At 31.8% G+C, this 14948-nt stretch overlaps 3 protein-coding genes across 6 annotated transcripts in view; 2 read left to right on the forward strand and 1 right to left on the reverse strand.

The window, feature by feature from the left end:
• LOC107474233 (60S ribosomal protein L10a) overlaps positions 1-1318 on the forward strand; it is a 28856-nt gene extending 27538 nt beyond the window's left edge. Inside the window, exons 4-6 of one of the 3 annotated variants that reach the window (XM_052257305.1) lie at positions 238-403; positions 635-840; positions 1081-1318. In XM_052257305.1, coding sequence (XP_052113265.1) covers positions 238-403; positions 635-840; positions 1081-1134 — 426 coding nt within the window. In that variant the 3' untranslated portion in view covers positions 1135-1318. The remainder of the gene's footprint in view (positions 1-237; positions 404-634; positions 841-1080) is intronic. The other 2 variants (XM_052257307.1, XM_052257306.1) reach the window with 2 other exon arrangements.
• A 7173-nt stretch (positions 1319-8491) lies between these two features.
• On the forward strand, positions 8492-11071 carry LOC107474231 (uncharacterized). 2 transcript variants are annotated; one of them, XM_016093831.3, is made up of 3 exons: positions 8492-8901; positions 9405-9475; positions 10525-11071. In XM_016093831.3, the coding sequence occupies exons 1-3, from the start codon at positions 8606-8608 to the stop codon at positions 10929-10931; spliced, it is 774 nt and encodes a 257-aa protein (XP_015949317.1). In that variant the 5' UTR covers positions 8492-8605; the 3' UTR covers positions 10932-11071. The 2 variants fall into 2 exon arrangements, with proteins under 2 accessions (XP_015949317.1, XP_015949316.1); XM_016093830.3 differs by having other exon boundaries at positions 8495-8901; positions 10522-11071.
• Positions 11072-11142: 71 nt separating this feature from the next.
• LOC107474237 (pre-mRNA-processing protein 40A) overlaps positions 11143-14948 on the reverse strand; it is a gene marked incomplete in the record, with an annotated part of 9364 nt that continues 5558 nt past the window's right edge. The window contains 13 exon segments of the mRNA XM_021135289.2: positions 11143-11495; positions 11586-11896; positions 12064-12166; positions 12278-12342; positions 12436-12543; positions 13111-13203; positions 13302-13349; positions 13697-13795; positions 13880-13996; positions 14082-14135; positions 14207-14299; positions 14408-14488; positions 14909-14948. Of these exon segments, the coding sequence (XP_020990948.1) occupies positions 11354-11495; positions 11586-11896; positions 12064-12166; positions 12278-12342; positions 12436-12543; positions 13111-13203; positions 13302-13349; positions 13697-13795; positions 13880-13996; positions 14082-14135; positions 14207-14299; positions 14408-14488; positions 14909-14948 (1354 nt within the window).

Here is a 14948-nt window from a genome sequence, read left to right on the forward strand (position 1 = left end):
GTATTTGAAGTGTGTAAATGAGATGCTTGATTTGAATGACTTTGCAAATGCTGTGCTTTCCATTTTGTTGTATGAATGGAGTATCTTGAAATGACACATTGGCTGCACTTGAAGAGAGCAATGACATTTTATGATTTGATGGAAGTGATATTATGGTTGTGTTTCAGTGCTGCTTGTGTGATTGTTGTGTGTAATGGTTGCCATGTTTGTTATGTTGATTGAACTTATAATTTGCAGGCTGAGAAAATAGGATTGGATTGGATGGATGTTGAAGCATTGAAAAAGCTTAACAAAAATAAGAAATTGGTGAAGAAACTTGCCAAGAAATATCATGCTTTCTTGGCTTCTGAAGCAGTCATTAAGCAGATTCCTCGTCTCTTGGGTCCTGGTCTCAACAAGGCAGGCATGTATCTTTTGGATTTTAAACTTTTGTGCTTTTCCAGAAACTTGTTAAATTATTATGATTTAGATAATTTTATTCATGTGTGACATTGTAGTCTTCCTGTTTATAGTTCTTTTAATTGTCTACTGAATGTAGTGTTCCTTTTGTTTGGTAGACCTTATATGTTGCGCGTATCTTTTGAATTTCAGTTTTCACCTTTTGCTGCTTTTGAAATTCCTCCTGACTTTGCAGGAAAGTTTCCCACACTTGTTACCCACCAAGAATCTCTCGAGTCAAAAGTTAACGAGACAAAGGCTATGGTCAAGTTTCAGCTTAAGAAGGTGCTCTGCATGGGAGTAGCCGTTGGCAATGTTAGTATGGAAGAAAAGCAAATCTTTCAAAATGTACAACTGAGTGTTAACTTCCTTGTTTCCCTGTTGAAAAAGAACTGGCAGAACGTAAGTATTCCTCCGTCCTCCGATGTTTGATGCATTGCTATTGCATTCTTCATCTATCTCGTCTGGTTAAATGGCTATGTCGACATGTTCATGACTTTACCCCTTTTAATATTGACTTAGTTTGCATGATTGTTGATTAGTGTTTATTCCCTGTATTGTTATTTTTAATCCATGGGTATATTTAAATTCTTTCATCTAGCCAAATCATGTAACGTGCAATATTTATTTTACTTATTTCAGGTTAGGTGCTTGTATCTGAAGAGTACCATGGGAAAATCTTACCGTGTGTTTTAAGAGACTTTTTTTTTTATTTGAAATTAAAAATTCTGTGAAATTATGATCAAGATTTTGAGTATCTCACCAGCATGACAGATATTTTCATATTATTAAAGTTTTGTCGGATGATTTTTTTGTTTATTAATATTTTGTTCATGGTTTGGCCTCTAAAGTCTAAAGTGGTTACCGGCATTGGATCCTATACTTCCTTCTCACCCTTCTCTTAATCTTTTTATTCCATTTCAACGTGGTCTGTGACTTATTTAATAGTTAATACTTGTAGCGGAAGGACAATCGTAAACTTGGTGAATCATGTACAATAAACTACCGTTGTAGATTTTAGTATTATTTTACATTGGTGCTGTATATTTCCATGAAGTTTATAGCTTTAGATGATCATAATGGAATTAAATCACTGTCGATACATTTCATTCATATAAGGGGGATTACCTATTTATAAAAAAGCTATGAAATTTTATGACATAGGTCAATTCTGTCATCCAACAATTCATTCGAAAGTAAAAACAATTTAGTTGTGAACCCCCAAGTATAGGGAATTTTTTTTTTTGTTTTGTTTTTTTTAGTTGGAGGTTAAACCTTTCGCAGCCCAAATAGAATGAAATGATTAAATTAAAATAGATAAAGTTATGCACTCATAGTTTTTAATTTTTTATGATAAACCAAACATAGTTGATCATCAATAGTATTAAATTGAAAATATTTATATATTTAATGTTTTTTTAATTGTAAAAGGTCTTTTAGTAATTATGACAATAGGAGGATATATCATTTTACATAAAATAAACAGCTTCCGCAAAATCCGTTTTCTGTATATCCTGACGAAAGAAAAAAGACAATAGGACAATTTAATTTATGAAGACAAAACATTCATTGAAAAATATAAGTTAAAATATGTGGCTTGTAAAATGATATAGTCCATTGATGACCCAATCTTGGTGGGTATGCCTTGTTATCTATCAAGTCCTAATCTCACGAGTTATTCACATGATTAAAAGAAATTAAATTATGTTTCCGTATAATTTTTAGATAATAATGTTTTAGCACTTAACAAACCCCACAATAAATGTTTTATAACCTTAGGACATATTTGTGCATGGTCCTCATTGAATCATATACGGTTGATAGCGACACATCAAAGCAATTATAAAGTATAATAACTAAGCTTTGATTAATATAGATACTTTTTTTTATTATTTAAAAAAGGACTAAGATTGGATTTAGATTTGAAGGCAGACAATACAAAATTAGTGGGTGCTACTATCTTTTCAATTGAGATTACTAAGCCAAAAGTACCACTTTTGATAAAAACCAAATAGATTGGTACTCCTTAGATGTTTCTTTAAACAAGAACTAAAACCAATATATATAGCCTAATAATTACATTAATTGAGGAGTGAGTACTATTTCATTTTCCAGTTTTCTTACCCACACCTCATCTGAAAATAGAATTGTCGTTTGCATTGCATTTTTGCCATTTACTGATACCTTTTTAAGAATTTCGCTAAAATGGAAATAATGATTCTGAAATTTGAACTAATAAGTAGTTTTCAACATAAGTAGAAAGCTTAAAAGAAAGTGCACTTGTATTTACATTGAGAAATTAGAGGTATCTAACTTTATTTATTTTGGAGGTTTAGCACATAATACACTTTAAAGATCTTAGAGTGAATATTTTTCAGTTTCTCATCTTTTTAAGAATAACTTACTTTAAATGAGTTTATCCTTTCAATTTACACTAAAATGGATGTGTTGATTTTCTTTTTGAACAAAATCACTAATTAAAAAAATCCCTATCAACTATTAGTATAAGATCCTTTTAGTGTTAGCTAATCTATTATTTTCAATTATTGACAAAAGTTGAACCCCAAACCTTACTGAAAATAAATAAATATTGAATAACCAAAACAAGTGTGGATAGACAATATCCTCCATCTCTCTCCTCAATTATATCCATTAGACATAAAGTTAAAAAATTCTAATCTTTTAAAAAAATTATATTAATTCAATTTTCATAGTTAACAGAATATAGTAAAGGGGAAACTTCTTTATGTTTTCTCTAACTTAGGCTTCGGTATACTTTGATTCTTAAATTCTTATAAACATAGTATAATACGACCTATAAATCTTCTCAAATGTGCATTTTAATTTTAATTACAATGTCAAATAAATACTAACCAAACTTATCAAATTTATTTAGGTGATCATTAGTTGTGGTACATAGCCGATCCCAAGTCCGGATAAAGGATAAGGGTTGTGTTAGGTCTTCGGCAACCAACATAAAAATATAGTCGAACCCCCATGACATGACCATTAGTTGTACTAAATTTCTTTAGAATTTTTCTTTAATTTTCAAACTTAGTCATATAATACTTCGGATTCTGAAAAACTAGAATCGTTTGAGTTCCATTTAAGAGTTTGCCGGTGGCCAATAGGTCGCTTTATATATAAAGTAGGATTCGAACCCCCAACATGTGTTTAAATCGATTAGTGAGCTAACCACTAGACCAACCTAAAAAAAATGACTAGATATTAAATTTATATATTTCTTGCTAACTTGACAAGTCACATCTTTACCATTGAAATCAATAAAAAGTAAAGAAACTCTATTTATTTGGGTAAATAATAGAGAATTGAATTAATTTTTTTAAAAATAATTTTAACAAGATTTGAATCCTATGCAAAATTGCAAATATCAACATTGTATAAATTACTGAAATAGTGTAAATGTTTTGTTGTCTGTCCGTGATGATTGTTGAAAGTAACATGAGTGAAAATAAAGTTTCAACATACATGTTTGTATAAAAAAGACCAAAGTGACACCTCATTTTAAAATATTCTTAATATATAACTACCATGCATGCATTTTATATTCTTTCTTAGCTTTCTGTCCTATATGATGCTACTCTGAATAATTGTTCTCTTTGTATGGACTGAAATTTTGAAACCAAGATTCTCTTGATCATTGGAATTAATCATTCTTGAATGGACGATACATGCAGTGAAATCCATATGAACTAATAAGGGTAATTGAATATCATAGGCTGGAGAAAGTTTTTAACCTAAAAAAAATGACTGCTACATTAACATCAGACATACATGCATCCAAAAAATCTCTAGAAAGACACACATCAATATTACATCACTTTTATTATGTATTCCATATTTTTTAACTTTTGGCCGGGACATTTCGGTTAAACCACCATAACAATTACTAAATGTGTGTTGATCACTAATGCACAATTCTAAAAAGAAAAAATTTAATTTAAATTTTATGATGAGTAAATCGATTATTTTGTTCTCAGCTAAACATGGAGGATAGGCCAACGACTTATAATTCAAATGGTATAGTCTCCACATATTTATCTAGAGATTGCAGATTCGAATTTCACTCCTAACTTTGAAAAAAAATAGAAAAGGATAAATCGATCCTTGACTTTTTAGCCTCATCTAAATCCCTAAGAATTTAAAAATATATTTAAGTCCCTGAAATCTTCAAAATCTGGACATATCAATACATGAATCTAATTTATCCAATTTTAAAAACGGGCCTGCTACACATACAAGTAAAAAGGCCTTACAAGTGTTACAAGCCCCCAGCCCATAAACATTCCACACGCGCACTGAATTATATTGAATGGAGCGTAATATTCACGCGCTCGACTCAAACGGTTACGATTCGCGTAAACCGCCCCTTAATGGCAGACTCTTCCACTTCTTCCACTTCTCAAAGCCATTCAGAGAAAAAGCAAACGTTCCATTTTCGAGCATCATTCGATACTGAAAATATACAACTCGTCGCTAAGATTCGAAAATTCCATCAACACAACATAGAACTCTCGATCAAGAATCTCCAAAAAAAACAAAGCTATAATACTCAAGGTACGTTACATTACCATTCCTGTATATTTTTCACATTTCGAAATTGAAGAACTAGGTTTTACTGTTCTTCTACGTTGTTTTACGTTTTACTGTTCTTCTTGCTCTACGTCTCATTTTATAGTTTATGATGTTCTACTTGTTCTAGGTTTTACTGTTATTCTTCGTTCTATGTTACACTGTTCTTCTTAGTTCTTCTAGGTGTTACTGTTCTTGTTGTTCTACTTCTTCTGGTAACTAATTTTTGGGGGTATATTCCATAGTTTGGTAGGTGTATATTAGGTAATTTGTTGGGTGTATATGGCATAAGTTGTTGGGTGTATATTTCTAAACTGATATACTGTAATAGTCAGCAGTTGCTTATATTTGCTTGTCCATGGGTGTATATTGCTTGACCTTGTAATGTTGCTTGACATTGTATATTGATGCATGTTTGAGTGATATCTGACTGATATATATATGGATGTATCTCACTGTTATCAATAGGTGTATCTTACTATTATTAATGGGTGTATCTGACTCATATATATGGGTGTATCTTACTGATATCTTTGGGTGTATTTTTCATTTCAGAAAAAAAGGCAGCGAGAAACCAACCTGGAAGAAATGTAAGAACAAATATAGTAGGAGGAGGTGGACCACTATAGAGTAGAATATGCCTCGCGGATACTATTCAGTGAATTGAATAAAGAGAGAGATCAAGCAATTAGAGCAAGTAACGCAATAAGACTGTCGAAACCATCATCAGTATTATTGAGTCCATTTTGTCAGATAAATTCTACTGATATAGAAACTGAGTAATCCAACTGCTAGCTAGTTTGTAAATTGAACAAATGCTGTAAAAATTTGCCATTTATAAACAACTTCTATTAAATGAAATTTTTTCCATAGTTAAACTGTCTGTGCTGTTAAACTGTCTGTGTTGTATTCAAAAACTCTGTATTACAGGTGGTAAAATATGAAGGAAAACATCAAGGCAGATCTAAACATAAATTATAAACTTTTACACCCAATGGAAGTTTAATATACACCCAAGATTGCTTAAATATACACCCAAACTGTCTGTGCTGTATTCAAAACGTATGAATTACATGTACTATAATATGAAGAAAAACATCAAATTAAATATACACTCATAACCTGCAATTTTTTACACCCAAAGAAAGTTGAATATACACTCTGAAATCTATCCCCCCTGATGTTTTGAGCCTAAAACCCTGAACCCTAAACACTTAAAACCTAAACCCTTACCCCTAACCTGTAAACCCTAAAACCCTAAACCCTAATATTATATATATGTATCTATATGTAAAATGTGAATCGAAAGAAAATTCATAGAAATACACCCAAAAGAACAGTGCTTTTACACCCATATTCTGTAACTATACACCCAAAGAGTTATCCCCTGCTGCTGGTACCCTGAACTGATAATTCATAACATGTCCTTGATATTGGCTGGAATTTGAATGCACCACTGATGCAGCATCAAACAAATTTATCTGAATATAAGAAACTCACATATTAGCTAAACTATTAACGAAAAAATAAACTCAATCACCACAAATTTAAAGAACATTACTTTTACCTCGCTTAAAACTTTTGTTTTCTTCTTCTTTGTGGCATTTGCAGGGGTGTGAATGATCCAGCACAACCTTTGAAATGATCCAAGCACCGACATCCTTCAATGTGTGTATATAAATTCTTGCAGGACAGTTTAAACCGGCTATCGGATTGGTCTTCTCGGTCGGAGATATTTTAGATTTCTATTTTTCCTCTCTGCTACATGTAATCAATTGATTCTTAATCTCGTTTCCCTTCCTATTTGTGCTCCGAACTCTTGTAGAGAAACCTGCAGCCTTGGCATAGTTCCTAAAAAATTTTCCAGCATCTTCAAGGGTGGTAAAGGTCATTCCAACCTTCGGAACAAACTGGTCATCAACAACAGAGAGAGGCTGCAGAATACACCATGTCAAAAACTATAAATACACCCAATTATTGCTAATATAATACACCCGAACGGCAACAACTCAACTAAAATGACAATAAAATCCATAAACTGTAAATACACAGGCTGCAGAATACACCATGACAAAAACTAAAAACACACCCAATCATATCTGATATAATACACCCGAACGACAACAACTCAGCTAAAATAATAGAAAAAGCAGTATACTGTAAATACACCCATATTTCCCACAAAAATACACCCAAAAAAGTTCTGATCTACACCCGAGCGTCTGCTATAAATTTCAGATAATTAATCAAAACTAATACAGATTCATGTTAACGTGTTATTTTCACAGTCTGATGTTCACGAATTATTCAGCTACACAATGCTATTCAAATGACTGCAACAAAATTCAGAGTAATCATATGTAAAATCAAACCTCAGGAACTTCGTTAGATTCAAACTCATAATCCACTTCTCCCTGATTCAGCTGACAATCTGAATTTGAATCATCCATAATCTTCAAAAACGAATTCAAACTTTGATTTCAGAAATCGAATAGAAAACGAAGCTGGAGTTGCAGAGAGAGGAACTAACGTAAATGACAAAGAACATACTAGTGAGAAAGGAGGGGAAAAGAACGATCGAGAAGAAGGAGGGAAGATGCGCAAGAAGAAGAATGAGCAAATCTGAAAATAAGGAGAAGGAGGAAGGAAACAAATCTTTTAAATTTGGTAGCTATATATACGCGAGATCTTTATATAGCACGTGTATTGGACGTATGTGTAGCAGCGCGTTTTTTGGGTTTATTTTTTAATGAACTTGTAAAGCATACAAGCCCTAATGGCTTGTATGCAGAGCTTTTCTCTTTTAAAAATTCTCTCAAGTGTGCATCCGTATCAACCAGATTAGTACAACGGAAGTCACGTTTAATTTTTTTGTTGAGTCTGACAGACCCAAGTGAACATGAAAGATTGATACGTCCAAGTTTTGAAAAGGCCAGGGACTTAAATGTATTTTTAAATTCTCGAAAATTTAAATGTCTGCGGATCAAAAGGTCAATGATCCATTTATCCTTTTCTCATAAAAAAGCATGGAGGATAGAGTTGTGTTTTGGATATTAAAATGACAAATTCATCCTTGATAATGTAAAAAGTTGACAAATTAATTCTTTCATATAAAATTTAACACAAAAAGTATACTATGTTTGACCTTTTTGAAATTGTGAAAAATTAGATGGATTATTCTTAAACATTTTTTACTAAATAAAGAGTGATGCCCTTGTTAATTAAACAAATCTATAAATGTACTTATTTTTTTGGGAACGTATTAGCAATTGTCAAAATGAATTTCTAACCAATAAAAATTTGAATCTCTATCCTTATTTTCAAATTCTAAGAAGCTAATTCTATCTGGGGAAAAAAGGAAAAAAAATTTGAAGGACAATTTGTGATTACTCTTATAATTAATATCGTTTGTACCTAATTACATTGTATGGTATCATTGCTTGTGACTTCATTAACTTCCAAAACATTCCATATATTATTGTGACTATATAGTGTCTGTCCTCAACTTTCAGATATGCTAATTGCAACATCTTTTATTATTACTTACTTACCCTTCAAACTTTAGCCTCCTTCTATGGCTTCATCAACAACCAAACCACAAAAAAGGATTAGAGATTTTCTCACTGAGCAACAAGAACCTTTCATATTAGAGGTTTACCTTCTTGAGAGACAACACTCTTCAAAATGGTGGAAAAGATTCAATGGAGATTCTGATGGAAATAAGAGTTCTAATGATGAGAAATCAAGAAAGAGAAAAAAGGCTATGCTTCCTTTTTACAAAGTTCTTCTACCATATGGAAAGAAAGGAAATTCCTTATGGCCAAATAATAATGAAGATCACAATTTGTTTTCTTCAGAAACTTTTCAGAGGTATATATCTAATCCTTAAATATGTTTTTTAACTACAAATCTTTTAAAGTGTTTAATTTGAATGCATCAATGTAAAAAAGTTTAATATAGATAATAATGTATCACCAATTTATCACGTCAACAAAAATATTTGCCTTAACCTTAACTATCTCTTATTTTAATAGTTATATAAATTCACAAAAATACTATGTGCACACTAAAATTCAACTACTATGTATTTGTATAGTATTTGTGTATGTATAAATAATGTACTGATTAATTTATTTTCAATATGCATTTTATATTTTAATATATATGTTATACTAATTGCTAATTTTGGTGTACACATAACATAATATGGTTGATAAATTTAGAAATTTAATTGGATGACAATGTTCTAAGGTTTCATATTTTTTTTTGGTGTCTTTCTAAGGTTTCATATGTAACATTTAAACTCAATCTATCTTTATTTTTAATTTTTAAATTTATATATTATTTTCTTTTGCTGTTATAAACATTGGAAGGCAGCACCAGAAACGCATAGAGAGTAGCCTTGTTTCAATGGGAAAGATACCTGTATACAGAATTCCACATGGTAAATATCTTTGCCATTATCATATACAAACACAGCTTTTACTTTTATTGCATCAAATCTATATTATTATTGTCTTTATATAATATTTAACCCTAAATATTTTGTTTCCAATTTATTGATTAAGATATTACTAGTTGCGGTTTTTTCACCGTGGATTTCAGTATAATATCCCATGTTCAAATATTTCTTTCTTTACGTGTATATTCCCAAAGAAGAAAAAAACGGAAATAGTAAAAATATTGAGTCATGTTCTTTAATAGAAAAGTTATATTCACAATTTCACATTGTGTTTTAGACAGTCATTGAAATCCGTGAACAATAGCTTAAATAAGTATGAATTTCATTATGCAAGTTGAATATGATTATTAAGGAGTAAGTGTATAATTTGGTCCATAAAATTACAATTAATGCACATTTTACATCTGAAAATTTCAAAAATATCAATTAGTCCTTAGAGCATCTCCAATGCTTAGTTTTAATTTTATTTTATTTTGGATCCCGCATAATACCACATAAACATTTGTGAGACCATATATCATAAAAATTGATTTGAAACTCCATGTGAAAATTGAAATTCATCACTCTAATGCTTGGTTTCATTTCAATTTAACGACGTTACATAACAAAGTTACAATGTTCATTTAATAGATTTAATAGATATATATATGACAGTATTTTACTAATCATTTTTTAAAATAATACGGTATTTCAAAGATTATATCAAATGTAAGTTTCAATTTCAAATCAGTTCAGTTACTATAAAAATCAAAATTGATACTAAAAAAATATCTTATTGGAGTTGCTCTTAAAATTATGTTTTGTAAGATATTTTAGTCTCTCACAAATCGGTACTATTTTGTTAATAAATCGCATTGCATGCTAATGTATCATTCAACAAAATTGATGGATTTATACTGTTGATGAAACCAATATGTTATTTTGACGTTTACATAACTAAAAGTGACATTTAATCTAAAACACTATGTTAAAATAACATGACTTATCATTGTATATGAACTCATGAGTATGATGTGCTGATGAAACAGTAGCTGCCATATGGAATTTACTTGGAGAGTCAGTGAAGAAAGAGAATTGTACCAATACCAATAAGCAATCAGCAGAGTTTCTTATTCGGCCAAATACGTCCAAAAAGGTAGTTCAAAAGATTAGAAGACTGCTATGTGCCCGTGAGAGAGATATTTCCATAGTGGCCATTCCAACTAAGCAAGAAAAGGTAAAACAATGTTACAAAGGACCCATTTGTGAGGGAAAAAAAGAATGCGGTCGGCAAGGTGCAAACCTCAAGACTATGGATTACTTGAGTTCAATAAACGAATGGAGGAACATGGAGGAACAAGTGAAAGCCATTAGTGTTGAGATCACTGATCATATATTGGAAGGTATTAACAATGAAATTGTATTAGAATTTATAGCAACTTGGGCAGACCAATCCTAGAGCAGAAATCAAACACACAAAAAAAGCTCTCCTACTTTGGAGCAATGATTTTAGTTATAGTTTAATTGATTTGGAAAACTAATTCAGATATAATCTGCTTATTACTTGCGTTTGGAAATAATTGTCAAATTATCCGCACATTGTTCAGGTTGTAGAACTAAAGTTGATTTTTTAAAATTTGGACTTGCAAATACACAAGTACTCAAAAAACTTCGTACAAAGTGGACATGTTATTGTTAATTGATAAATCCAAGGAGAACCAACAGATTCTAATTATTTTACATTTTAAGTCAAATATCCTAAACATAAATGTTCCCCAAGAAAAGGGGAGTTTAAAAGAACTAAACTAATATTAGACAACCCAAGTCTTGAAAGGATGCAGGCAAAGTTCTGAATCTCATAACTGCAAAAAGGTTAGCAACCTAGCGTCTAAATCTCTGCATCATCACCGAGTTCCCCGTCTTCAAGTTCTTCATGGCCCCCGGTTTTCCGGGAACCATCACGGTGCTCCCTCTTGTGTCTTCTATGCCGGGTTTCATTGTCTGATTCTGGAGAGTTTGCATGCTGGAAGATAGTTGCATTCATTTCACATGCTTATTCTAAAATGTTACAAGTAAAATCTAACAATCAAGATGATGCAGAAATATCAATGACCTTTCGAGATATTTCTTTCGGTCGCTGCCGTGCTTTCGTGATTTCTTAGACTCTTCTTTTTCATCCCTCTCGGAATCCACATCCTCTACACTGCTGTGTCGCCTCTTCCTGTGTTTCCTTTCCTTATCTTTGTCTTTTTTCTTCTCTTCCTTGAAACCATGGCCTTCAATATCTTGGTTTTCACTATCTGTGTCGTCCTTCTTATGCCGATCTTTAGACTTTTCTTTCTCGCGTTCTCTATCCTTCTCTTTTTTTTCCTTTTCCTTCTCCTTCCGTTTCTCTTTCTCTTCTCTCTCTTTCTCCTTTCTGGCCTGCAGATAATTTTTTTTTTGTAAGAATAAAATGCGGTGTATTGACCCTAGACCCTTAAAATAAGTTAATAAAGAAGACATATTTCTAAATTATGAAGCCATATCTTCTCACAACCAATTCAAATAAGTTATGAAACCAAAAACTCAGATAAATAAGATTTGCACACCTTTTCCTCTTCACGCTTGCGTTCCTTCTCTTTAGCTTTTTCCTTTAGGTATGTAATGTACTCCTCAAATACTTCTCTACTGTAGTTTTCATCCCCCATTGATCTATAAGTAAGTGTAGGACATAATCATCAAGAACAAATACTTCCAGGATGGACAACAACAGTATTCATGGCACAACCGACTCAGTAACTTGAAACAGAGAACAACATGTACCTGTACTCTTGTGTCTCCTCAACAAGTGGCTTGCAATCCTCCCAAGTTGAAGATGTAGTAATATCCTACAAAATTAGATGATGACACTTTCTAGTAATAATTTACCCAGCCAAATAATGAGAAACAAGAATTAGATAACTGGAAAAATCTTAGTTTACCTTGAATGTATATAACAGGTTAGTTAAGTCATCAGCAAGGCGCTGGCGCTTCTTAGCTTCTTTCTCCTCTTTCTCTTTAGCTCTCTCTAACAAGTCTTCGAATATAAGCTTTAAAAGAGAGAAAGAATCAAAATCTGATAATCCATGTTGCAAAGGAATACAATCTCCAGCATGAACATGTGACTCTAAGTTTATTGAAGTTGATCAAAAGAATCACAGAGAGACCCATACAGCAATTCAGTGAATGGGAAATTTCAAATCGAGGTAAGTTACTTAGCCAACGGAATCATTTCATTTTATTCTGAGATAGTGTTTTTTCTTTTCTCTTTTTAAATATCAAATATAAATATCCAAGCAAATCCTCATAGAACAATATCCATAACGAACATAGAGTTGAAACTAATGTAATAAGTTTCTTCACCATGTTGCTGAGAGTATTAAATTTATGTAAGATTTCTGAAAGTAATTTCCAATGTAATAGCTAAATATTATACATCAAAAAATATAATACCCACAATTTCTTGCATTGTGTTGCCTCATTAAATTCCCTCTTTAGACATTGGGAGAGTAACTATTAATCTCTGAATTCCATTAATTTAACTACTCTTAAATTATTATATTTTTGGAGCAAGAAATGAAACTAAAATAACAGAAATTACAACCACAATACGTTACCTTCAAATTGATCTCTGATATTGTTTCGCAACTACCTTCTTCCAAGATAGCAGCCTTGAATTCCTCAAACACCGAAGTGGACACTACAGTGATCTACTTGATCAACACATGAAACAGAGAAGCAGGTTGTTCATCAAAATAAAAACTATGGATAAAGCAAAAGAAAAATATATTTGATGCTTAGACCATACCTTGCCTGACTTAATTATATCTTTTACCAGTGTCTTGTCTTCATGGTACTGTCAACACGGAAATTTAATACTTTAGGTTGATGTGAACATTTCAAAAATTTTAACAAATACGGTAAGTTAAACAGATCACTCACAATACTAGAATTTATTCCATTCCCAAATCATAAATGACCCGAGAAGATTCAATCAAAGAAATTAATGGAGCTGGAAATATATGAGAAATCGTATTTTCTTAAATATATTTCAATTCAGAAAATTATTGACATCAAACTCAGAATATTTGAACAGAAAAAAATAAAAAAACATAAAATACAGAATTAAGTCTTGCTCCATTTGATCAGGATAAGAAACAATAAATATTCAAAAGAAATGACTCAAAATGGAAATTAGATAACCTGATTTTCAAGATCTTCTACTACATCCTCAAACAAATCCTTAGGAGTGGAACCAGATGTGTTTGATGCGACAGCTTGATATTGAGGCAAATCCCTAACCTGGGAAAATGTGAACACAAGAAAAGTATTTCTGTTACCATATCATTCCAGCTTTTCATCACAAGCAATGAAAATATGTACTACCTTCAAGCAGTATTCTCTCCATTGAGTTTTAGCATTAAGAATTCCAGCAGCAACATGTTCTTCCAACAACTTGCGGAATGCATCACGATTTTTCCTTTCACCACGACGAACTCGCTCCTATATGTAGTCATATAAATAAATACACATGCAAACATATGGGCCAAGACACAACAATTCAACAAATGACATTTTAAGGGTCTACCTTCTGTACTCGTTTTTGCTCCTCTTCTTCCTTTTCCAATTCACGAATATAGTCCTGCCAATGCCAATCTCAGCACACAGATCTATGATATATGCCAACTATAACTATAACTATAACAGCTGTACCTGGAAAACAAGCAAGCGGTCAATTTTTTCAAGCCGTAAATATCTATCATCGTCCTCTAACCGATCTTGGACTTTTCGCCATGGACTGTGAACCTAAAATGAAACCCAAAAAGAGAAAATTGACTAAATTAGGACACGTTGAAGAAGATAGAAACAATTACAAGTTTACAACAGAGTTAAACATTTTTAAGTAATATGTACCTTCACATAATCACATGACTCCAAGAATTTCCTGTATTCTGCTAAATTCCGTCTGTGTTCCTCAGCAGCATTTTCCTTTTCCTAAACAGTATAACAAGGAATAAAATTTTAGACATCTTTGATTGCAAAACCCTAACCTCTGTATTGTTATATTTTAATCTAAACAGCTGTTTTTCCTACCTAATATTTTATAATTCTTCTCCCTACACCCAATATATAATCAGACAAAATCTATACAAATTTGAGGAGAATATGAAAAAAGCTAAAGTGGAACGCAGCGACAGCAACTAAGCATTTAATCCCATTTCCCACATACTACCCCTTATTGCTAAGGGCTGTTGAAGGAAAAATTGGCATCACTAAGTAAGTACAATCCACACAAAGCACTCAAAAAATTTTATGCAGGTTTCTTGAGTTTATTATATATATATAGAGACAAATGAAACATAATACCTAGAAAGATTCAGATTACACATGTAAACAAAAGATAAAATCTGTCACCTTTCTCTCGAGTTCCACCATGTAGCTCTCAAATAAATCT

This window comes from Arachis duranensis, chromosome 2 (assembly GCF_000817695.3).
Source record: "Arachis duranensis cultivar V14167 chromosome 2, aradu.V14167.gnm2.J7QH, whole genome shotgun sequence".
Lineage (NCBI taxonomy): Eukaryota > Viridiplantae > Streptophyta > Magnoliopsida > Fabales > Fabaceae > Arachis > Arachis duranensis.